The sequence below is a fragment of the Heloderma suspectum genome, chromosome 15 (genome assembly GCF_057233095.1).
Source record: "Heloderma suspectum isolate Gila_16-S chromosome 15, 16-S_ref, whole genome shotgun sequence".
Classification (NCBI taxonomy): Eukaryota; Metazoa; Chordata; class Lepidosauria; order Squamata; family Helodermatidae; genus Heloderma; species Heloderma suspectum.
Genome location: NC_139472.1, coordinates 15905920 through 15931124, shown reverse-complemented (window position 1 = coordinate 15931124; position 25205 = coordinate 15905920). Strand labels below are relative to the sequence as shown.

At 47.8% G+C, this 25205-nt stretch overlaps 1 protein-coding gene across 1 annotated transcript in view; it reads right to left on the bottom strand.

The window, feature by feature from the left end:
* The window catches only part of LOC146335397 (tumor necrosis factor receptor superfamily member 1B-like), a 57387-nt gene that overhangs the window by 17476 nt on the left and 14706 nt on the right, over positions 1–25205 (bottom strand). The window contains exons 2-6 of the mRNA XM_084821536.1: positions 14060–14165; positions 10023–10151; positions 7842–7991; positions 3882–3975; positions 1109–1308 (exon numbers count right to left, since the gene is read on the bottom strand). Coding sequence (XP_084677662.1) covers positions 1109–1308; positions 3882–3975; positions 7842–7991; positions 10023–10151; positions 14060–14165 — 679 coding nt within the window. The remainder of the gene's footprint in view (positions 1–1108; positions 1309–3881; positions 3976–7841; positions 7992–10022; positions 10152–14059; positions 14166–25205) is intronic.

The following is a 25205-nucleotide window of genomic DNA, read 5'->3' as shown; positions in this document are numbered from 1 at the left end:
TAGATCTAGATGGTGAAATGTACTGGCCACAATCCAGAACACTGCCTACTGTCTAATTAGACCTAGTGTGTCTAATTATGTGCTCTGTTGTGGCTGTTTGCAATTAATAACAACAATAATAATAACAATAATAATATAATTAACATTTGCACAGCACGTTCAAGTGTCCAAAGCACTTGACATGTATGTTCTAGTTGTAATCCTAGTTACCATGATCCTGTAAGTCAGTCTTATTGTCCCGCATATTGCAGATGGGAAGTCTGAGGGCATCTCTACACCAGCCTGAAATTCCACATTTAAAATGGGGCTTTCTGCTTCCATTTTAAATGCAGGACCACAACAGACTCCCTTTACAAGCACTTTCTCCCCCCCCCGCCCATCCCGCTTTCCCCCTTATCTGAGTCTTCGATGTGTTTCATTCTACAGCCACTAGATGGCGCTGAGGTCTAGCGCCTCTTATTGTGGGGTTTCCTATTTTCATGAGGGAACTGAAGGGGAACTCAAGCGCGGTGATTTGATAGCTCAGTATCTCCAAACTTTTAAAAAATTGAATAAAAGTAATTTAGTGCAGGAGGTTGACGACGTCATCTGAAGGACCCGCAAACATCTGTGGGTAACCAATCTCAATAGCAAGTTAAAAGCTCCATGTGGAGAATCCCTGAGGCTGAGAGAGACTTAGCTAAAGGCCACCTGGCAAGTTCATGGCAGAGGCAAGGTTCGAACTGGAGACTTCCTGATTTGTAGTTCAGTGTCTGAGTCACTACGAAGTACAAAAGGGCAGGCCCTTGCTCCAAGGAGCTATTAGCTCAAATTTGTCATGGGGAAGAGAAAGTTAACACAAGGTTGTTAGCTCAACCTTGGTCCATCATGCTCAGTACTGCACAAACATCATGTCTGCACAAACTGGCAGCAGCTCTCTAGGGTCTGAGACAGAGGCCTTTCCCAGCTGTATCTGGAGATGCCAGAGACTGAAACTGGGATCTTTGGTGTGCAAAGCAGGTGCTCAACCACTGAGCTATAGCCACTCACAATACAGGGGAGAAATCCCAGCAACCCGGAGCTCACTTAATAGTCCACTGAGAACTTCAGTTAATTCACCCTTGCTCACCAGCAATGGTTGAAATGTCTGTTGACGGGTCTTGTTTGACGTCCAGCGTTGGAGCCCTAGTCACATCGTGCTGTGGCAGCAACGGCCCCTTTTCAGTGGTTGTGGTGCGCGGAGAAGTTGCAACGATGCCAGAAGACCCACTGGGATCGCTGCAAACGGCATCGCTGGTGCTGTTTCCAGGAAGAAGTTCCGATTTGCAACTGTGAGGAACAGCAAAAAGGGCAACTCAGAACATGGGAAATGCAGCAGGAATTCTAAAACCAAGGCTAATGGTAGTTACAACAACATTTTAAAGGAGGACTATACTTTAGTAGAGTATCTACGGGGTGGGATGAGGGGTTGCAAGGGAATCACTTGATTGGCTGAAGCTGTGGAGAACTGGCTCTTGCTCTTTCGCTAAAAAGGACATCTTTGAAGCTCAGAGAGCGCTGCAACCGTAATCCCTTCTCTTGCAAACTTAAGCAATGTAGAAACATTTATTTCCTATGTTGAAGCTCTTACAGTTTAGGATAAAATTCCAACCAAATACAGTTGCTTCTCTTTTTTTAATTAATACACATATACACACAAAATGACGTAGACTCACACATGCTCTTTTTATATGTTGTGTAACTTCTTGTTGTTTTTTACTTTAGTTATGTGTTGTGCTCCTGTTTAGGACGTTTTACTGTAGATGTTCCTTAAGCCTATCAGTTATAGGCTAACCTTTATAATTAATGAATCCCTTTGTTTCTTTAGTGATTTTGATGTATTTATTTTTTGTTGTTGTTGTTGTTCAGTCGTTCAGTCGTGTCCGACTCTTTGTGACCCCATGGACCAGAGCACGCCAGGCCTTCCTGTCCTGCGCTCTCTCCCAGAGTGTGCTCAAGTTCATATTCATTGCATCCGTGATGCTATCTAGCCATCTCATCCTCTGTCGTCCCCTTCTCCTTTTGCCTTCAGTCTTTCCCAGCATCAGGGTCTTTTCCAGAGAGTTTTCTCTTCGCATTAGGTGGCCAAAATATTTGAGCGTATTTATTTTTAATTATTATTATTATTATTATTATTATTATTATTAATAATTATAATGTTCGGTCTTTTTCTTCTTTTTGTTGCCTTTATTTTAAGTTCATTTCGAAATAAAATAAAATTTCATGGGCAGTGGTGGGGGGTGGGGATGGGAGGCAACATAGAAACGCCCAGTTCGGACATCAGAATTAGCCAGGGATCTGGGACTGAGCAGAATGCTGGTACACGCCCCACCCCCACCCCCTCCAGGATTTGTTGATCATATCATCCAAATTATGAACTTTGTCTGTCCCCAAGCAATCCAGAGCCAAAAGCCATGGTTTGTTGTTGGATCGTAGCCCACTGTGCACTCTTAAAATTTAAAAATGTATAATTAATATTTACAAGGGATAATTATTTTAATTAGAATTAGAATTCATTATATAGTGTACATATATGTAACTGGGGTTGAAGAGGGCCCTTAGCTCAGGGGCAGAACACCTGCTTTGCATGCAGAAAGTCCCGCCAGCTAAAGGGAGCAGATGACAAGAATCCTGCTTAGCTGCTGCCAGTCTGAGCAAACAATATTAGGCTAGGTGGACAAATAGTCTCGCTCGGTGTAAAGCAGCCTCTTGCGTTCCAAGTGTGCAACAAAATGAATACAGAACGTCAGAGGAAAGTGGCTATTATCAATGTAAGATTAGAGATGGGGAAACGTTTCCCATGTCAAGGTCGCAGTACCTCGGTCAAAACCCCTTCACAGCTCTGCATTTCAGCAGTGGGTATGACCAGAGGAAAAAATGGGTGGGCCAGAGAGAAAAAATGGGTGGGCCAGAGAGAAAAAATGGGCAATCTTACAAATGTGATTCTTAACATTGTTTCCTATGTGATGGAATACAAACAGGCATTTGCATCTAGACATTCTCCTTCCCCAACTTGTGCAAGGTTCCCTCCATCAGCTTTGTAGTTGTAGGACACAGCAGGCTGGGGTAAATAATCATGATAACCCAGAGTAGGGGCATGGCCTGGGAAGAGTCCAGAGGTCCGGACTGAGAGGCTTGGAGGTCCTCATTTGGCCCACAGGCTGGAGTTTCCCCACCACTGGTCTAGCAAAACATATTTTCATGATCGGGCATTCATATCGTGCATCACGTTTCTGGGACTGAGCCCAAAATGTTGGTTCTTAGGTGAATCGAAATAACCCTGTTGCAATCCTAAGTATGCTTACACAAAAGTAGTCCCATTACGTTCAGTGGGATCCACTTTCTTTCAAGAGCTGGAAACACTGAGATTTCTTTTTTGGCCCGAGAGCGATGGAGGGCTAAAGTAGCCAACACAACCTGCTATTTGCTCTAATCAAATTGTCTTTTGAATTGGGATAGAGGGGTTGTTTGTTACTGCTATCATAGGAACACAGGAAGCTGCGTTATTCTGAGGCAGACCATTGGCCCATCTAGCCCAGTATTGTCGACATTGACTGGCAGCAGCTCTCTAGGGTTCCAGGCAGGAGTCTTCCCTAACCCTACCTGGAGAAGCCAGGGATCAAACCTGGGACCTACTTCTTGCAAAGCATGTGCTTTATCACACTGAGCGATGGCCCCTCCCCAAATGAGAGCCTAGAGGTTATTTGGCCTTTACTTTCCCAGTATTCAGGTCTATGAAAAGAAACCATCTCCTCCGTCATTGGGCTCCTCCCACCCACCCCCCAAAACAGGATCACTGCTGTAGCTTGCAAATATTCCAGATGTGCACTGACATCTTAAAAAGAGGAGACTGGGCAACTCACCTCCTATGGCGCCTGCAGGTGGCACTGTGGGATTCCACATCTGAAAATGTGCCTCGACTGCAAGGAGCGCACTGCACATCGCTGGTTGCTGTGCCTATAAACAAAAGAGCATTGTCAAATAGTTCCAACTGGCTATGCCTGGAGGAAAACAGAGCGAAGGAAAGGGTTCCGAATGTCGGGTTGATGTTTCAGAGCAGAGACAACCTAGTCCTGCCCTTCAGCCCCTTCTAGACAAAGTTCAAATTTAAGAGCCAGGTTTGCTAAATCAGCAGATCAAGTATTCTCACCCAGGCTCACAGGGCACTGCAGGGCTCCCCCTGGTATCAGGTCAGGGGCTGGCAGGATTGCCACAGTCTGCCACGTCCCTTCGTCCTCCCCCTTCGCAGTCAACACACTCCAGGATGCCAGGCTTCAGGCTCACAACGTTATTAGTTAACGACCAGCTTCCTTGCAAATGCAAATTCTAGGAAACTCACAGACTCCAATGGAAACAGCTACTCCACGCGATTACGAATCTCAGCAGAGGAGCCGAAGTGGAAGTCAGAGAAGTTGCCAGCAGTCTGAACAAGAACTTCTCGGCCAGACTAGCTTCGGAGGGACACCCCTCCCTCACAGTGGCTCCCTCCTATGTTGGCTTCCACGCACAGCCACCCTGGTGGAGCATCTGAGCTCCGCCTCTAACTTTCCCCGCTTCGCTGTGCGACGGACCCTGGCCTCCCTCGCGTCACGCCCCTCGCTCTCCTCCTCCCCCGAGACCTGGGTTCTCACGGAGGAGGAGAGGGGGGAACCCTTCAGGCTGAGCCATCTGTGTGCCAAGGTCTCGGGAAGAAGGCCTTGCCAGATCTGAGCTCACTGAGGAGGGAGCCTCCCCCTGTTCTGGCTGTTCCCATTCTGAATCTGAGCTGCTGGACATCTCCACATGCTCAGATTCATTCCTGACACAGTCCACCACTGGGGAAGAAAGGTCCATGCTGGCTGGCGGTCAGGGGAGGCTTACGGCTCCCAGCAGCCAACTCCAGCTCTTACCTCCTGCGCCACCAGCACGATGCTTCACCTACAAGCCTGCCATATAGCCCTCCATATCAGCTTCCCTGAGCATTCTGTCAGGTGGCCGGCAAGGGCCAATCCTTGCCCACCAAGCCCTGTAAAGCTCTGCCCTTGCAGAACTTGCTCTTCATCTCCGCAACCCGTCTCTGGAGCAGTGACACTGCCAAGGCTCTGGCTCCATTGGCAGGGTTGCGGCCTTGCATTTGAATGAGACGCCTGCCTCAGGCCCCTCGGAGCCTTGGAAATCAAGCCCTGCCTCTTCTGGACCATGCGCCTACTTTTGGCCACTTGGACTGGCAGCCAGCTCATAAGAACATCAGAAGAGTCCTGCTGGATCAGACTAAGGGCCCACCCAGTCCAGCACTCTGTTCACACAGTGGCCAACCAGCTGTCCATGGGGAACCCGCAAGCAGGACACAAGCACAACCGTACCCTCCCACCCATATTCCCCAGCAACTGGTGTACATAGGCTCACTGCCTCTGGTACTGGAGGCGGCACATAGCCATCAGGACTAGTAGCCAGTGACAGCCTCTTCCTCCCTCTAGGTCCTGGAACCCAGCTGCCCAGATCCTGACCCTTGCCAAGTCCTGACAGTAACTTGATTGGCCTTTCCGGAGCTAGGCTGGACCTCACTCCTTGAGCTGCTGCATTTCTTGGGAATCCTTGGCCTGGAGTCAAAGCAGCTTCACCGGCTCTTTGTGACACTGCAAATCTCTCCCCACATTATCGGTCACTGTCTTTTCCTGTCCCTGTGTAAACGTCCTCTTCCCGTCAGTAAATGTTGCTCAACAAAGTGCCTGCTATGTGCAGAGATTCCAGTCTTTGCCATTACTGCTTCATTACTGCTTTGCTTCTTTGGCCCTGCAAACTTTCCCACCTCCCTCCCTCTCTCTGTGCCTGCCTGATTTGCCTTTCTGAGCTTTTATATTGTCTTGCTTTATAGCAAAACTGTCTTGCTATAAATGACCAGCTCCTGCAGAGATCCAGGTCCTTCTGCTATGCTTGTGAGAGGCCCTGATCCCACCTGGGGAACACAAGACCTACCCAGCATACGACACTCATTTCCACTTAGAAGTTCAACCAGACAGCCAAGTGACTTAAGCCAGGCAAGACAAGGTGATATAGGGTGTAATCCCATGCACGTGTAGACAGAAAAATGTCCTACAATTCCTAGCATACTTCAATCAGTGTGGGAAGCTGCAGAATGCTGGTAGGACTTTTTCTGTCTAAATATGTATAGGATTGCACCCATAGCCACTTCTATCTCAGCTCTTATGGGATGTTGTGTCCTTTAAAAAAAATGCAGCTGTGCAGTTTATGATGTCAATGGAACTGAGACCAGAAGCAATGAAGAAAAGGAAGTCTAATGCTCAGGAAGTTTGTTTGTTTGCTTGCTTTTAAGGATAGTCAAAGTATTATCATGGCCATTCTCTCTAAGAATCCTTCTTTCAGAATGCAAAACACACACACGACAATCTTTTGTGGCCCCTTGAAGAGTCACCGATTTATTGTGACAGCAATAAATCTGCTCCTTTATGGCAAGGGCGGCCAGACTTCAGACTTATGGATCTACTTTGGGGGGGGGGGTTTAGAACCCTGGAGTCTACCCACAACAGCCAGGAGCAAAATACCATCTCAGACAGACAGGCCTATGCTAAAGTTTTAAGGGACAGGGTGCCTCTGAGCACATGCTAAGGCCAGGAATTTGTGATCAGCACCAGAACCAATCTCACAAGTCCTTTCACACAAAATCCACTCCAGACATGCTTCCGGACAAATCTTGTACTGTGCAATCCCCCTGCCTCATTCACTGGATTTTACAGGGGGAGCAGACACTGCCACTATCATCTTCCATTTGCAACCCTTCCCGTGTTTTCCCACTGCTTCTTCTGTCTTTTTCTCCCCAGAAAAACATCTGTTAAAGAGGAAAAAACAGAACAGCGGCTCAGTGCCTTTTAATTGGTAGCACTAGTCTGGATTGGAAGCACCCCTGGTTTTTCCCTGAAGTATTATTTTTCAGCAACTGAATTTAGGAGGAGAAGAGCTTTTTAGTTGTTGCTGTGTTATACAACTGGAAGACAGAATCCCTTGCTGATCTACTGCAAATCACCTGGATCTATCAGTAGATCCCAATACACGGTTGGCCCATCTCTGCTTTAAGGCCCCCCAAAGACACTTATTTTCATGTCTGCTATAACTAATTGCCTCCAAGGCAGAAAATGACTACTCGAACTTAGAATCATAGAATCACAGAATAGTAGGGTTGGAAGGGGCCCACAAGGACATCGAGTCCAACCCCCTGCTCAGTGCAGGAATCCAGGTCAAGGGATCCCGACAGATGGCTGTCCAGCCTCGTCTTGAATGCCTCCAGTGTGGGAGAGCCCACAGCCTCCCTAAGTAACTGGTTCCACTGTCGTACTGCTCTAACAGTCAGGATGTTTTTCCTGAAGTTCAGCTGGGATCTTCACTTGAGCCCATTATTCTGTGTCCTGCACTCTGGGATGATCGAGAAGAGATCCTGGCCTTTCCTCTCTGTGACAACCTTCCAAGGACTTGAAGAGCACTACCCTATCTCCCCTCAGTCTTCTCTTCTCAAGGCTAAACAGGCCCAGTTCTTTCAGTCTCTCTTCATAGGGCTTTGTTTCCAGTCCCCTGATCATCTCTGTTGCCCTCCTCTGAACCCTCTCCAGTTTGTCTGCATCCTTCTTAAAATGTGGTGCCCAGAACTGGACACAGTACTCCAGATGAGGCCTAACCAGTGCTGAGTAGAGGGGAACTAGTACTTCCCGGGATTTGGAAGCTATGCTTCTATTAATGCAGCCCAAAAGAGCATTTGCCTTTTTTTGCAGCCACATCACATTGTTGGCTCCTATTCAGCTTGTGATCGACAACAATTCCAAGATCCTTCTTACCTGGTTGCACAACCCCGTAGCCTTTTCCACATCGCGTGTGTGCCTGACACTGGAAGCATTCACCGGAGAGCTTTAAACTACAGAAATGGTGAGGCTGGCACTGGCATTCTCGGTTCTGAGTCCGATTGCATTCCTTCACTTGCACAAGTTCTGAATTTGAGGGAAAACATTGGATGTCACGTGGTGCTAGAACAGGTGAAGCAAGAGCCCTCACTGTTAGAAGTCTGTGCTAAAGTACCACCCTGGCCCCCTTACTTTTTGTGACATCCCCCCAAAGCTGTGGTTTGTAGAAGGCTACTGGGACGGCATGATTTGGTGGGAGTGACAAGGTGGGCATTGCAAGACTACCTTTCCCCCTCATAAATCAAGGCCTATATAAGAGGCAGGCACAAAGCAGAAAGGGCCCAAGATGCAAAGTAAAACAGAGAATGCGAGATGGGTCAGTGACTGTAGCCCGCACATCATCATCTCTATAACTGTGACATTTATATCCTGATTCTCTTCCAAGGAGCCTGCGGAAGACTACATAGTTTTCCCCTCTTTTATCCTCACAACAGCCTGATGGAGTAGTCTAAACAGAGAGAGAGAACAACTGGCCCAAATTCAGCCAGTGAGCTTCATGGCTGAGTGAGGATTTGAACCTGGGACTCTGCAGTCCAAGACTCACACTCTAACCGCTACACCAGCCTTCTCCAACCTGGTGTCCTCCAGATGTATTGGACTACAACTCCCATAATTCCCAGCCAGTATGGCCATTGGCCATAATTTTGTGCAGTGTTCAGATTTTGGATTGGGAGGGCCACATTTCATGTGGAACCAGGAAAGAACTGATTCACTGGGTTCACACAACACGCTAACCCACCCAGTGTAGGCTGTTGTTGAACCATGGGTTATCGTGTTGTCTGAATGCAGTGCGTTTTCCACAGGGTTGCTTGTTAACCATGCTGTGTGGCTTGTTAACCACCCTGAACAACCCAACAATAAGCCATAGGTTCTCAAAGTGGCTTGTTCAAGAAAAATAGACAATGCTGCATGGTGCGATAACCCACCCTGTGGAAAACGCACTGCGTTCAGCCCATGGTGGGTTAGTGTGTTGTGTGAATCCAGCTGCTATGTTATGAAAACATGCAAAAATGAACTAGATTTAGACCGATCCATCCATCCATCCAAAATTGTAATACCATTATCCTAGAAGAGGCATTCCTTGGCATGTGTGAATAAAGGGGGGAATGCCTCTTTTTTAAAATGGCATTTCCAGTTAATCTGGCTTTTTTTTTTTTAGTTGATCAAAAGGCTTTTAAAACATCAGTTAATTGTGTGAACTTTGCAACCCACCTGAGCCAGCATTGAGGGTTGGCATAACTGGGTATGTGTCCAGGACAACACCCCAGCAGAAGGCCCACTGGACCCAGCTGTCCCTGCTGTTTTTCCTACAGCTTCTGCTGCCTGTCCACCTGCCTTGTCTACCCATGCGAGCCATGACAAGAGTGGGGAGAAGAAGCAGCACCTGCCCCCACTTGCGTTGTATGCTCTCCCTCTATCGTAAAATGTGGATTGGGCCCAAAGACCCGGGGCCAGCACATAGGCTACAGTGACAGTGGTAAGGAAGAAGTGGCCTCCACATAGCGCATCATACCCAATGCCTCCCCCCCGCTCAAACTACAGCCAGCACTCAGATATTTTTATCTTCTGGTAGGGAGTTACAAGGATAAGGGATTTCTGTTGCAATGTCACTAGGGCTGTCGGAGAAATCCACAGCGGAACCGAAGCAGTCCAGATTTTCATGAATCCGGCCCGTGGATTCCACAGCGGATTGGCTTTTCCCCTGTTGGGTGGATTCCATGGACCTGAGGAACATTTTTATAACTTCCCTGAATTCTGTGCAAATTCCATCATAGAAAAACATGCAAAATAAAAAAAAAAACAGCCAAAAATGTGCATTTTCCCCACCGGCTAAACCGTGACAATGAGCATATGTGAATTTGTGCAAATTCGGAAGCAAAAAAAAAATCCAATTCTGTCAACGGGTAGATGATGGAATGAAAGTTGCCTGACAATCTGGGAAACATAGACGGAACCGATTTTACACAATCAGTACATCCCTAAGTGTCACCTCCCACCTCCATGACCACCCCCACCCCCGCAATTCAGGCTGACAAGCTCCAGTGGTCTACTGTATACCTCCACTACATTCTGGGTCACAGCTAAAACAGCGTTCAGCTCTACTCCAGATCTTAGTAAACCTCCCATCTTCACATGGTGTACACTTTGTGTCAACGCTCTCGTCGCAGCTTTGAAGCATGTGAAAACCTGCAACACAAACAAGGAAAACAAAACATCTCGTCAAAATGGGAGGCTGGAAACAGAATCCGCTTTGTGAAAGTTTACTGCCACGTTCAGGTTCATTTGCGCTGCTGAAGGATCGCTTTTCCTTTTTTTTTTGTTTGCAATATGTGGGAACTGGAATTGAAATGGTGGCACCAAATGGCACTTAATGTAGTGGTATATTATCTGTCCATGACCCTGACCCAGATCCTACTACAAAGTTTACTTAGAAGTAAGTCCCATTCAGCAAAGGCAATTGTATCTTTGAACAGAAGTATCTTTCTTGTGGCTTCTGCACCTCTAATCGGTTCTGCTCCTGTTCACTTGCAGGTATTTCTTAATTGGCCTTTAATTAGTCAGTTTCTATTCCATAGTGGGGGGGGGGGTGTTAAGTATTAGCTTTTCTTATCTGTGTAGCCAGAGCACTTGCTTATTTTTTAATGTGTTTATTTGTTTGTTTTTATAAGTTTGATTTTGCAATATTGCAATTCCACTAAAAAAAAAAAAATTGGAGCAATTGTTCTTGAAACTAGTAATTAACTTCCCCCTACTGCCGCAGCAGAAAACAGATGCTGAATAATCAACACCCAATTAAGGACAAATTCAGTAATACCATATTCCTGCTAAACAGGAAGCAAATAGAGGCAGGCATCATGAGGAGGAAACTTCTAACTAAAGGTGCATTTGACCTGAAAAGCTCCAATTGGCAATGCAATTGTACTCAAAGCCGGAAAAATCACCACAAACCAGGTCTTTAAAAAGATGTACGGAAAACATAGGAATCATTGTAATGCCCTGGCATCTCCAGTTAAAAGGATCAGGTAGCAAATGATGTGTACAACCTCTGCCTGAGATCCTGGAGCACGGCTTCCAATCAGAGTAGACAATACTGAGCTAAATGGACAAAGAGTCTGACCTGATATAGGACAATATCATATGTGTGAGGTCCCAGGAGATCCAGACCAGAGAATCTGACAGCAGGACCCAAGCACCTTCCCCCAGGGCCACTGGGGCAGCCCTCAGACCGAGGGAGCTATTGCTTCAATCTTTACTGCTCTCAGTGCTACCCAGATCACGGCCGGAGGGGGTACTGCAAATAATCTGTTGCCTCGCACTTGGCTCCTTGGTGTAAAGAACTTGTCTGGTGCAGCTGTTGTTCTAAAGCAGCCTTCCCCAAACTGGTGCCTGATGTGTTGGACTGCAATTCCCATCATTCCAGCCAGCATGGGAGTTGCATCTGGAGGGCACCAGCTTAGAGAAGGCCGTTCTAAAGACCCTTGTTCCTCAGACTGCACACCTGCCTCTGGCCCCTGTAATCATTGTTCACTCCTCTGGACATAGACTTCTATCTAAACTGGATGACATGCTCTCCTCTGCCTCTTCCAACTGAATTCTTGCAGATTTGACCCTGCCGGGTCCTGACAATCATAGAATAGTAGGGTTGGAAGGGGCCTATAAGACCATCGAGTCCAACCCCCTGCTAAATGCAGGAATCCAAGTCAAAGCATTCCTGACAGATGGCTGACCACCTTTATCCTGAATGCCTCCAGTGTGGGAGAGCCCCCCCCCCCAAGGGAATGGGTTCCATTGTTGTATTCCTATAACAGTCAGGAAGTTTCTCCTGATGTTCAGCCAGAATCTGGCTTCCTGTCACTTGAGCTCATGATTCCGTGTCCTGCACTCTGAGATGATCGAGAAGAGATCCTGGCCTTCCTCTCTGTGACAGCCTTTCCGGTACTTGAAGAGCGCTATCCTATCCCCCTCTATGTCTTTTCTCAAGGCTAAACACGTCCAGTTCTTTCAGTCTCTCCTCGTAGGGCTTTGTTTCCAGTCCCCTGAACATCTTCGTTGCCCTCCTCTGAACCCTCTCCAGCTTGTCTGCATCCTTCTTAAAGTGTGGTGCCCAGAACTGGACACAGTACTCATGTCAGCCTAGCAGCCCATGTTGAACTGGAAAAGTCACTTCCACCGAGTTATTTAACTGCCAATCCTTCCCACCTGCCACCACCCAAAGAAATCTCAAATGCATGTAACATGTAGTTTGAACCCTCAGCTCTCCCTTTTGTGAGTCTGGAACCAGTTGCCTGCTGAAGTCAGGCTAAGTGCTGTCCTTGAAGATCACTCTGAGAAACAGCTGGCCCGAGATTTCTCAGGAGACATTTTTCTGAGAAAATTTCTGAAATTTCTTTTTCTCATCACACCCCTTAGAAAAAAGAGGACTGGATTTTATCCATGGTGACCAGGTTGCCAGCTGCTGCAGCTCTTACTTGCAGTGGCAGGAGAAAAACAACCTTAGGAAAAAAGAAAGAACCTGTGCGATTGCCTCTGCTAATGGTGAGCCTCAAGCCAAGGAACTGTTGGAGAATTTCCCCTTGTCCTAGAGAAATTTTGCGAGATGGTCTCCATAGTTTCTCCACCCACAAATATAGTGGAGAACCTCAAGAACCTGTTTGTTCACAGCTCTACGAGATCATCTGCTAAGGCACCAAGTTAAACAGTTTTTATTCTCCTGAGCACTGATGAATGATGTGTTTTCTGCTATTCCTCACCACCACCTTCTTTTTCTTTTATTTTTAAGGGGGTTTGGAGTAAGATTTCTATAGCTTTTTATTATTTTGGTTCAATGGGCTTAATATGTGTAATCCTCCTTAAAAGGCTTTTTTAGACAAAACGAAATAAATAAATCCCTAGCTTTCAATCACTCAGCTGACTCAGGCTGCACAGGAAAGCATGAATCAGCAAATGGGAATTTGTTTTGAGAATGGATGCTTCCCAGAATCTGCAATGGAATGGATTACATAAGTGAAAAGATCACCACTGTTTTGAAACTGTGTATTTACCTGCAGCGTTGACCATGGGCACCGTATTCCCATTATTTTGCATTCTTTCTGTGTTTGTTTTGAACTTTTAAGAAAGGGGACTCGCTGTGGGAACACACTCTTTGCATGCACCAGATCCCAGGTTCAAACCTCAACATCTCCAGGTAGGGCTGGGAAAGACTTATGTCTGAAACCCTGGACAGCTGTTGATGTCACTACTGAGATAGATGGTTTGACTCTGTATAAGGCAGCATCCTAGGTTCTTGATATACATTAATATAATATTAATAACAGTTGTCTGTGTATTCAATTACTAGCATACATTCTTTCCATACATGCGCTTATATAATCACATCAGTGGCCGGGCAATGGAAAACGTCAACATGAGACTCTCCCCTTCGACTTCCAAGGACTAAAGAGTTCTCTTTTGAGAGCTTTCTGAAAGACACACTCCTTTGTAATTATAACAAAGAAAACCCAACAATATTGCTAGTAATTAGCCATTTTGTAGAACTTGGGTTCCTTCCCTTGTTCCCTCTGATTCCCTGCTTGTTTCAGCCAAATCGTGGTGACCAGGACAAAAAGCACATGGCGTATGAGAAGACACAAACACCAGATGACTCACAATCACGTCTGTCCCAAAGCATGCATTGCCTGAGTTATAAAACCACGGTGGGAGTGGAGAGGACAGCTTAATGACTACTCCTTCCACCCCAAGGCACTCTCCCCACATTACACATGGAGAGGATGTAGTTCTAGAAAACTTCTGGGAATGTCGTGAAGCTTCAAAAAAGCCCTGACTGATGCTTCCACCTGAGTTGTAGACGGGAGTTTGATTGTACAGGGATTAATTCTGTTCCAGTGGACAGGGTCCTGAGATCCTTGGAGCCTGGGCTGTGGGATGAGAATAATTAAGGCTGTCTACAGATATACACAGAAAAAGGAATAGGAAAAAGAGACTCTGGAAAGTTGCGGGATAACAAGCCTACTGTGGAGAAGCCCTGATCGACTGAAATATTTTAAACACTGACTAAAAAGGAACCCCAGATTAATTGGGCAATGAAAACACATTACCTGGAGGACACGAGCTGCAACATTTATTGATGGTTTCGTCATAGTACTCAGTCTTCAGATTTCGGCACTTTTCCCCATGCTGTGGGGTGTACGGTGGTGAGTATGCCTGTGGAAAGAGACATTGGTTCTCAGGTTGCAGATGCAGTAAAAGCTCATAATTGCCAGTTCCCAACCGACTGAGTCAGACGCTCATCACTATTCTGAGCTCTTCAGAGGAAAGATGGGATACAGATAAAGAGGCACCACTAATGAGCAAGAGAAAGCCAGTTCAGTCCCAGGGCAACCCAGCTCACTCCTTGGGCCAACAGATGGCCATCCCAAGCAGACATAGGGCAACTACTTCTGTTTTTTGTTAAGAGACCTGGATAGCCTGAAGCCTACAATGTGGAGCCATAGCTCAGAGGTGCAGCACATAAGTTGGCCCTGAAACAAAATGTTGTAGTATATCCTCGCTTCCTACCTACATTTTTTCTTTTCTTTTTCCACCTGACACAAAACGTTCTGCAGCTACTGAGCATGATCAGTCCTTATTGGACTTTTTTTGAGAGAGCGAGAGACGGGGAGAGAGAGCGAGAGATGCCAGGTTTCTCTCAGGAAAAGGTCTGGACATCTGTAAGCCCCAGGGCTCCCCTGAACATGCTGGTGCCTCCATCTTTTTCTCAACGGTTCTGTTTTCGCTATAATCCTGCCTTGTTGGCACACATCATCAGAGCTTTGCAATTAGAGTGGTGTTTTGTATGCAGAAGGTCCTAGATTCAATCCCTGGTGTGCCCAGTTAAAAGGATCAGGTAACAGGTGATGGATACAACCTCTGCTGGACAGCCACTGACAGTCAGGGTAACACAGTATAGATGGACTAATGGTTCAACTTGGCATAAAGCAGCTTTCCTTAGCCAGGCAACAGCTAAATTGGAGTTACTCCATTCCATGAAGGGTTGGTTTGGGTTTTCCTTCTTTGTGGGGGTGGGGGGAGTGCATAACCTGATCTAATCACCCCCTGGTTTGCCGCAGCAACCGGCTCCAACAGCCTCAAAATTAAAGCTCACAGAGTGTGATTTGGGGAAAAAACATGTTTTTCCCCAAGATGATGTTATACATGGGATTCGAGTGCCAATCATTCAGACAGGCCCCCTGATTAATCAGGGCACTCATCTATACAACTTTCTTCATCGATGACTTAGGTGACCACATTAACATGGGAACAAAGTAACCTTCGGTCCTGGGGTTAGGAAGATCATTGGGTGAACTCAGACTTGAGGCCAAAGCCTGTTAATGTGAGAATGGAACCAATTACCTCAGGAGGTGGTGGGCTCTCCCCCACTGGAGGCATTCAAGATGAAGCTGGACAGCCATCTGTCAGGGATGCTCTGACTTGGATTCCTGCATTGAGCAGGGGGTTGGACTCGATGGTCTTATGGGCCCCCTCCAACCCTACTATACTATGATTCTGAGGCTGGGCAGCCATCTGTCAGGGATGCTCTGACTTGGATTCCTGCATTGAGCAGGGGGTTGGACTCGATGGTCTTATGGGCCCCCTCCAACCCTACTATACTATGATTCTGAGGCTGGGCAGCCATCTGTCAGGGATGCTCTGACTTGGATTCCTGCATTGAGCAGGGGGTTGGACTCGATGGTCTTATGGGCCCCCTCCAACCCTACTATACTATGATTCTGAGGCTGGGCAGCCATCTGTCAGGGATGCTCTGACTTGGATTCCTGCATTGAGCAGGGGGTTGGACTCGATGGTCTTATGGGCCCCCTCCAACCCTACTATACTATGATTCTGAGGCTGGGCAGCCATCTGTCAGGGATGCTTTACCTTGGATTCCTGCATTGAGCAGGGGGTTGGACTCGATGGTCTTATGGGCCCCCTCCAACCCTACTATACTATGATTCTATGATTCTGAGGCTGGGCAGCCATCTGTCAGGGATGCTCTGACTTGGATTCCTGAATTGAGCAGGGGGTTGGACTCGATGGTCTTATGGGCCCCCTCCAACCCTACTATACTATGATTCTGAGGCTGGGCAGCCATCTGTCAGGGATGCTTTACCTTGGATTCCTGCATTGAGCAGGGGGTTGGACTCAATGGTCTTATGGGCCCCCTCCAACCCTACTATCCTATGATTCTATGATTCTGAGGCTGGGCAGCCATCTGTCAGGGATGCTCTGACTTGATTCCTGCATTGAGCAGGGGGGTTGGACTCGATGGTCTTATGGGCCCCCTCCAACCCTACTCTTTTATGATTCTATGAGAATCAACATGGGAAGGATCCATTGGAGTCCTTGCACTGGAGAACTCTACCAAAGCCCATCCAAACATCCACACACGTATGGGGAAAGAGTGAAACAACATGCTGTTTATATGATACTTGTTTCCCATGGACAAGATGAGGCTACAAAGAGGTGCTCTGAAGTAGATCATGAGTAGGAATTTCCTGATGTTAAAAGCTATTATTAAGAAAAACATGATTGGTGCAGTACAATCTGCAGAAGCGGAGGCTGTGGGAGGAAGAGATCCTCACCAAGATGTCGAGAAACTTCATCCGGTCTGATGGCTGCTCTAACAAGCTCATGCACAGAAACAACCCGGACAATTTGGAGAATGAGAGAAACAAGGAGCAAGAACAAGGAGGCACAGAGATAGAATCGAGAACATGCTTCCGCCACTCATTACTGTAAACCCCACAGTGACCTCAATGGGCCTGCTTTTTGGTAGCAAAGATAAGCATCTGCCTCTCAGTCTCACTGAAAAGGAAACATTTGATTTTAATGTGGAAAGACAAATAAAAAGTTTTTGATAATAGTTTAAGAACAGGCTTTGAAAGTAGGAAATCTCTCTTGGTAAGTTTCGGGGGGTTGGGGGGTGATAGCGCTAAGTAGCCAGCCGCTTAACTTCATTTTAAGTGTTTAGTGCTTTACGGAACAAGGAACAAACGCTGGTTTGGGCGTTAGCAAAAAGAAAACAGGAAGAGGTGGCTACACGTCTGGTCGGAGCTGGTGGGAAAATGCCAGCCTGCAATTACTGACTCGCTTGCTGTGCTTGCCACTTCAAATAGCCCAGAAAGAACTGCAGGCAGGACTCCGCATTGGTCGTATAAAACGCCACAATGCACCTCTGAGCATCTTGTGCGTATTTTGTGACATATAGCAGGGCTGGCCCTCTCACGAGGCAGGGTGAATCCCCTGCCTCAGATGTCAGCACGGGGAGAGTGGCAAATTGTGTGCTCCCCCTGCCTGCACGCACACACCCCAAGAGCGCCCCCTGCTGCCGGGTGCTCCAGAGAACCCTGCCAGCCACTCTTCTGCTGTGGCTTTTCCCACAATGGGAGCGCAGGGCTCTCCAAAACCTCCGCCCGGAAGACCTGCTGTAGCACCACCAAGCGGGCAGCAGCTTCAGAGAGCCCCGCCAGCCCCGCTCTCCCACTTCAGCCAGCGGGGCTCTCCAGAGCACCCACCCCTTTGGGGCTTGTTGTGAGATTCTCAGAACAAACCTGAGGAAGGGCTGTCTATAGAGCTGCGTTGGCCAGCGAAAGTGGCTGTCAAAGGTACCCCTGTTGCCTACTGAATACTCCAATAACCAGAATCAACATTCAGACGAAAGGGCTGCTTTCCAAGGCTTTAATTCCATTTATCCTAATGAGGCATTCAGATGCTAGTTGCTTGAGACTCAGAGAAACTACAAAGGAACAGCCATCTAGGGGTTTCTAAGGGTTAGGATGTCAGTTGATCTCCGTTTGGGAAAAACACGGCAATTCTCTGAATTTAAGGGGTGGGAGGGGAAGATCTCCCCCTCTCCTGCGATGCTTCTGGGTGCAGCTGTTGACGTCAAGCCAATTGGGTGGAACGCCGGAGCTCGGCCCCTGCGATCTCTCGCTTGTGCCTGTGTCTGCGCCTTGCATCTAAAAGTTCAGGTTGTCCCTCCCTTTCCACGCCTGGTTCGCTGTCGCTCCCAGGGATGTGAGGGAGGGGTCCCGCTCCAGCTGCGCCTCTGAAGCCTGAGAGAGTTCCTCCCCCACAAATTGTCTCTCCTCCTCAGAATCAGAGCTGCCTTGGAACTCTATGGGCTCAGATACAACCCTGACAGTGGCCAGCATGGCTCTTCAGAGAGCCTGCCAAGCCCAAATGCTTGGCTCTGAGGAGGTCTTCTTCAGAGTCAGGCACTGTGGGAGGGGTGTCCCAGGAGACTGCCTATACAATGGTACAGGTTATCTCCTGGGGGATCCCCGCTCCCAATGATGCCTAGCTTTAAGGAAGGACCCTCTCAGAGCCAGACATTTGAGCGCAGCTGTGGCCACTTCTCTGAAGAGCTGTGTTGGCTGGAGCAGCCGACGCAGCTCTTCAGAAAAGTGGTGGCGACAACGGGATGAGGAGTGGGAACGGGGTGGTGAGATGTGGTGATGAGAGGGCATAGGCAGCAATGGGGGGCATCGGTGCACATATGCTCTTCTACCTGAGGGGTTAGGAGAGCTTACACCGGCACTGACACGTAGGTATGCTTTAATGCTGGAGAGAATCTGGAAGAGGAGCCGAATGTACACCGTGGACAGGGAGAGCCAACGTGGTACAGTGAGTAGAGAATCTGACCAGAACTTGAGAGATCCAATCCCCATCTAGATACCGGGCAACCTTGTCCCAGGCTAACCTACTGACCTGGTTGTAAGAATAAAATACCTGGTGGGCAGGAAGAAACAGGGGTCTTGCCCTGAATGCCACAGATGAAAGGTGGGGGACCTTTTTTCTGTTGAGGGCCACTTTCCCTAAGGGATAATCTGTCATGCTTGTGGTTGGTAGGGCTGAAGTCGCCATCCCTTTTTTGGCCACCTTATCTCTCTTTCGCTCTCTTCCTCCTTCTCGCTTCCTCCCCATGCTGCAAACTTCTGGCGGACAGACAGATCGCTACTGCAAGAGGTCTGAACTGATCCCTTGCAGGGAGCGTTTGAAATTCGGCCAAGGGCTACATGGAGCTCTACAGATGCAGGTTTCGGCTACGGAAGGATGTGGGCACACAGTGACCCTGTTCGGATATAACGTTCTGGACAGCCACCTGTCAGGGTTGCTCTGACTTGGATTCCTGCACTGAGCAGGGGGTTGGACTCGATGGCTTTATAGGCCCCTTCCAACCACACTATTCTAGGATTCTATGAAGCTGGACAGCCACTTGTCAGGGATGCTCTGACTTGGATTCCTGCACTGAGCAGGGGGTTGGACTCGATGGCTTTATAGGCCCCTTCCAACCACACTATTCTAGGATTCTATGAAGCTGGACAGCCACCTGCCAGGGATGCTCTGACTTGGATTCCTGCACTGAGCAGGGGGTTGGACTCGATGGCTTTATAGGCCCCTTCCAACCACACTATTCTAGGATTCTATGAAGCTGGACAGCCACCTGTCAGGGTTGCTCTGACTTGGATTCCTGCACTGAGCAGGGGGTTGGACTCGATGGCTTTATAGGCCCCTTCCAACCACACTATTCTAGGATTCTATGAAGCTGGACAGCCACTTGTCAGGGATGCTCTGACTTGGATTCCTGCACTGAGCAGGGGGTTGGACTCGATGGCTTTATAGGCCCCTTCCAACCACACTATTCTAGGATTCTATGAAGCTGGACAGCCACCTGCCAGGGATGCTCTGACTTGGATTCCTGCACTGAGCAGGGGGTTGGACTCGATGGCTTTATAGGCCCCTTCCAACCACACTATTCTAGGATTCTATGAAGCTGGACAGCCACCTGTCAGGGTTGCTCTGACTTGGATTCCTGCACTGAGCAGGGGGTTGGACTCGATGGCTTTATAGGCCCCTTCCAACCACACTATTCTAGGATTCTATGAAGCTGGACAGCCACCTGTCAGGGATGCTCTGACTTGGATTCCTGCACTGAGCAGGGGGTTGGACTCGATGGCTTTATAGGCCCCTTCCAACCACACTATGCTATGATTCTATGAAGCTAGACAGCCACCTGTCAGGGTTGCTCTGACTTGGATTCCTGCACTGAGCAGGGGGTTGGACTCGATGGCTTTATAGGCCCCTTCCAACCACACTATTCTAGGATTCTATGAAGCTGGACAGCCACCTGTCAGGGATGCTCTGACTTGGATTCCTGCATTGAGCAGGGGGTTGGACTCGATGGCCTTGCAGGCCCCTTCCAGCCCTACGAGTCTGTGATTCTATAACAGTGGCAAATTGATGCAAATGAATTGCATCCGGTGGCAAATCATGCATGAATTAACCCACAAATTGCACACACACAAGCAGCTTCCTGTTTCCAAGTGTCCTTGTTCAGGCCTCATGGAAACACGCCTCAAATGTGGCATTCAAGAGTTGTTAATAGAAACAGGAAGTGGCTTGTGTGCAGTGTGCAGCCCCAAATTCATGGGTCAAGTAACCCATGATTTGCTGCCGTTATTTCCAGACAGGGTCAGACTGAACATCGTAGAAAAGTTGATCATGTTTACAGCTGTAGAGAGTTCGGAAGAATCTTTTGTCTCTTATCTTCCCCCCCCCCCGCTTTTGTCAGGAAAGACACAAACCTAAACAGTAGTGGTAGGAATATGAGGAATACCCCAGTTTTGCTCCTTTATTTCCCCTCTGGTTCGCTTCCCCTGTATTCTATTCCTCTTAAATCCCAGTTTAAGTAGGAAAATTACGCCCCCGCCAAAACAAATTCACTATTGGAGCATGCAGTTTGCCACAACCTTAAGTTCCTTTGTATTGTCCCCTTCTCTGATGTACACTCCTGCACTGATAAATCACAGAATCATAGAATAGTAGGGTTGGAAAGGGCCTACAAGGCCATCGAGTCCAACCCCCTGCTCAGTGCAGGAGTCCAAGTCAAAGCATCCCGGACAGATGGCTGACCAGCTTCATCTTGAATGCCTCCAGCGTGGGAGAGCCCACCACCTCCCTGGTAGTTGGTTTCGTTGTTGTATTGCTCTAACAGTCAGGAAGTTTTTCCTGATGTTCAGCCGGAATCTGGCTTCCTGTCATTTGAGCCCATGATTCCGTGTCCTGCACTCTGGGATGATCGAGAAGAGATCCTGGCCTTCCTCTCTGTGACTAGGGATGTACGGACTGTGTAAAATCTGCTCCGTCTGTGTTTTGCGGATTGTCAGGTGCCTTTCATTCCGTCATCCGCCCACAGACGGATGAGAATATTTTTTTCATCATGCGGAAAAATACGGAAATAATTACGTAAATATTTATGTAAGTCTTTACGTAAGTCTTTACATAATTTACCCCAGTACATAACATTTAGTGTATTGTCCCCTATTCTGGGGACACTGCCAATATCATACTGCTTTTATACAAATCTATGGTGCGACCACACTTGGAATACTGTGTACAGTTCTGGTCACCACACCTAAAAAAAAATATTGTAGAGCTGGAAAAAGTGCCGAAAAGGGCAACTGAAATAATCGAGGGGCTGGAGCATCTCCCCTATGAGGGAAGGTTACAACAGCTGGGCTTGTTTAGCTTGGGAAAAGGGTGAGTGAGGGGAGACAGATAGAGGAGTACAAAATTATGCATGGTGTGGAGAATGTGGATAGGGAGACATTTTTCTCCCTCTCTTACAATACTAGAAACCAATGGGGTCATCCCATGAAGCTGATTGGTGGAAGATTAAAGACAGATCAAAGGAAGGGCTTCTTCTCAAAGTGCATAATCAAACTCTGGAATTCACTACCACAAGGTATGGTGATGGCCACAAATTTGGATGGCTTTATAAGGTGGTTAGACAAATTCCTAGAGGAGAAGGCAATCAATGGCTACTAGTCCTGATGGCTCTGTGCTACCTCCAGCATCAGAGGCAGTGTGCCTATGTACACCAGTTGCTGGGGAACATGGGCGGGAGGGTGCTGTTGCACTCATGTCTTGCTTGTGAGTCTCCCATTGACAGCTGGTTGGCCACTGTGTGAACAGAATGCTGGACTAGATGAACCCTTGGTCTTATCCAACAGGGCTCGTCTTATGTTCTTATAGGAAAAACCTCTCTGCTGAGACCCTAGGTAGATCCCAGAAGACAGAATACACAATACTGGGCTACATTGATAAATAGTCTGACCTCATATAATGTGGCAGCTTCCTATGTATAGCATGCAGTATAAAAGCCACTTCACTGGCGATGAAAATTCACCACTCAGTAACTGCATCAAGCGGAGAGGAGAACCGCTCAAAAGTCTTGGTTCATGGATCACTGGCTTCTACAATCGTCGCACAGGAAAAGGCAACAAGCAATAGAAAAACCACAACACTTGCAAATATGTGCAGAAATCATTTTCAGAGGTAGAAAACAGTAGCAAAGCAAAGCAGCGTGGGGACAGGGGACAGAATAAGTCCCAACAACAATGGAATTATTTTTAGGTCAATCTTTTTTGCGGTTTATACAGAGGAGATGGATCAAGTGCCTCAGCTGCAGCTCTGAAGCCACTATCAACCAGCTTAAGCAAAAACAGCCCCCAAAGAAATCTAGAGGTCTTTAGTTCAAGCACAAAGAGAATGATAAGACAGACCACATTAAAAAGTATCATGTGGGTGAGGTTATTCACCAAGTACTTATCTTGTCTGCTGCTTACCAGAGCAAAACAGTTGAAATGAGGAGCATTGATACTATTCTGGTATTATGTATCACAAGAGTGGGCAGGAGGTAGATTATGGGCCACTGGGCAATTTCTGGTAGAAGAACTCATTGCTGGAATTCTTGCCAAGAACACTAGTCTAGATGGACCTTTGGTCTGATCCAGCAGGGCATTTACTCATGTTCTTAAGCCAAGCTGCATACTCAGGATCACTTAAAATGGAGTAACAATCCCATAAATTGTTAGGAGATCCTCAACCATGGTTTCCAGTCTCACTTTGCCAGGCAAGCACAAAGTCCTCGAAGATTTGTTGCTGTAATGTCAAACCATGGTTTGGTGTTACGTCTGAACCAATCCAGGAAGTGAAATTGAATCTCCGCATTTCGCCTTGCTGATAAAGTATCTCCAGTGTGAGTTAAGCTCTACGCAATCAGCCTATCTACGCTAACAAGATTAGATAGGTTTGACACCACTTCAACTCTTCCCCCCCCCAAAAAAAAAAAATATCCTGGGACTTTTAGTTTTGGTGCAGTGCTAAGAAATCTGCTAGAGATTGCTAGTTCCCCCTCAGCACTACATTCCCCATGGTTCATAGAATCATAGAATCATAGAATAGTAGGGTTGGAAGGGGCCTACAAGGCCATCGAGTCCAACCCCCTGCTCAGTGCAGGAGTCCAAGTCAGAGCATCCCTGACAGATGGCTGCCCAGCCTCGTCTTGAATGCCTCCAGTGTGGGAGAGCCCACCACCTCCCTAGGTAACTGGTTCCATTGTTGTATTGCTCTAACAGTCAGGAAGGTTTTCCTGATGTTTAGCCGGAATCCGGCTTCCTGTCACTTGAGCCCATTATTCGGTGTCCTGCACTCTGCGATGATCGAGAAGAGATCCTGGCCTTCCTCTCTGTGACAGCCTTTCAAGGGCTTGAAGAGCGCCATTGTATCTCCCCTCAGTCTTCTCTTCTCAAGGCTAAATATGCCCAGTGTCAGGGTGGAAACTGAGCCAATAGAGCCCCAGAGCAGTTCTGATTCTGAGGAGGAACAGCAATCCATGGGAGAGGAGCTCGCTCATCTCTCACAAGCACAGCAGCTGGCAGAGATTCCTCCTGCCAGCATTCCTGGGATAGATAGTGACTCTGGCAGTGAGAGAGCGCTGGAGGGGGGCTTGTTGGATGCTCGGCGCAGACACAGGGAGCGACAACAGATGGAGGGCACGGAAAGGAGGCGTAGCACTCTTTTGGCATGCAAGCAGCGGTCGCGTCCCGAGGACCCAAGGGAAAGAGGGAGGATCTCTCCCTAACCCATAAGTTCAGGGTCTTCATGTGGTTCTCCTTCAAATGGGGACCAACTGCCTTACCTGGAGCTTAGGCTACTCTGCTATCTTTCCCCAGTGCTGTTCTTTGCTTTGTCGCTAATGATTAGTATCTGAAAGAGTCATTAAGTAATAAAGGAATAAAGCCTCAGAAAGTATTCCTCATCGTCTGTGTCCTGAGTTGGCTATTGGTAGGGACTGCAAAAGGCAGCTAGGGCGCTCCTGACACCCAGTTCTTTCAGTCTCCCTCATAGGGCTTTGTTTCCATTCCTCTGATCATCTTTGTTGCCCTCCTCTGAACCTTCTCCAGCTTGTCAGCATCCTTCTTAAATTGCAGCGCCCAGATCTGGACACAGTACTCCAGATGAGGCCTAACCAGTGCTGAATAGAGGGGAACTAGCACTTCCCGGGATTTGGAAGCTATGCTTCTATGAATGCAGCCCCAAATAGCATTTGCCTTTTTTGCAGCCACATCACATGGTTGGCTCATACTCAGCTTGTGATCAACAACAATTCTCTGAGAAGAGACACGGACTGTTGAAATCATGGTGAAGTCTAAAGTGTGAGGACCGTGCCAAGTTGGCACGTTTCTTCTCGGATGCTACAATCAGCTGCTCATGGCTGCATTCTGCAACAGAGTTTCCAGATTGCAAAAGCAGCCGCCGCCGCCACTCACATGCAACACCAAATCTCCTTCCCCAAATTCAGGTTGCCATATATGGAAATTCAGCCATTAACTGTTGGTTGTACAGAGAGAGAGAAACACAGAGTGGGGCGGAGGGAAAGTGCTGGGAGGGCCTCAGGCATGGTCTGAAGGCACGTGAGACAGCCACTTTGCTGAAGCTAAGCAGGTCTGGGTCTGGTCAGTGCTTGGAGGGGAGACCGCTGGGGAACCACATGTAGCCACCTTGAGTTCCACAGCAGAAGAAAGGTGGGATATAAATGAAATAAATGGATGGATATCCTTTACTGCATAGCAGGAGTCGGAGAGACAGAGAGGTGCATCAATCTTTCAGTGCTTTGCGTGAGGATTCTCTGGTTTCTCCCTGCTGCCTAGTCACTTGAGCTCTCCCTCTGGGCCCAGTCCGCACAGCCACCCAGCAAGAGAGTGCAAAGAGAGTGGAAGACGCTGCTCCTTCTCCTTCTTGTCGCTGTTCACATGCTCAGAGAGGGTAGGTGAACACCGGCAGTGACAAGAAGGAAGAACAGCAGGATCACGAAGCTTTGGTGGCTCAGCAGTGCCGCCCCCCACCCCCGCAAAGGCA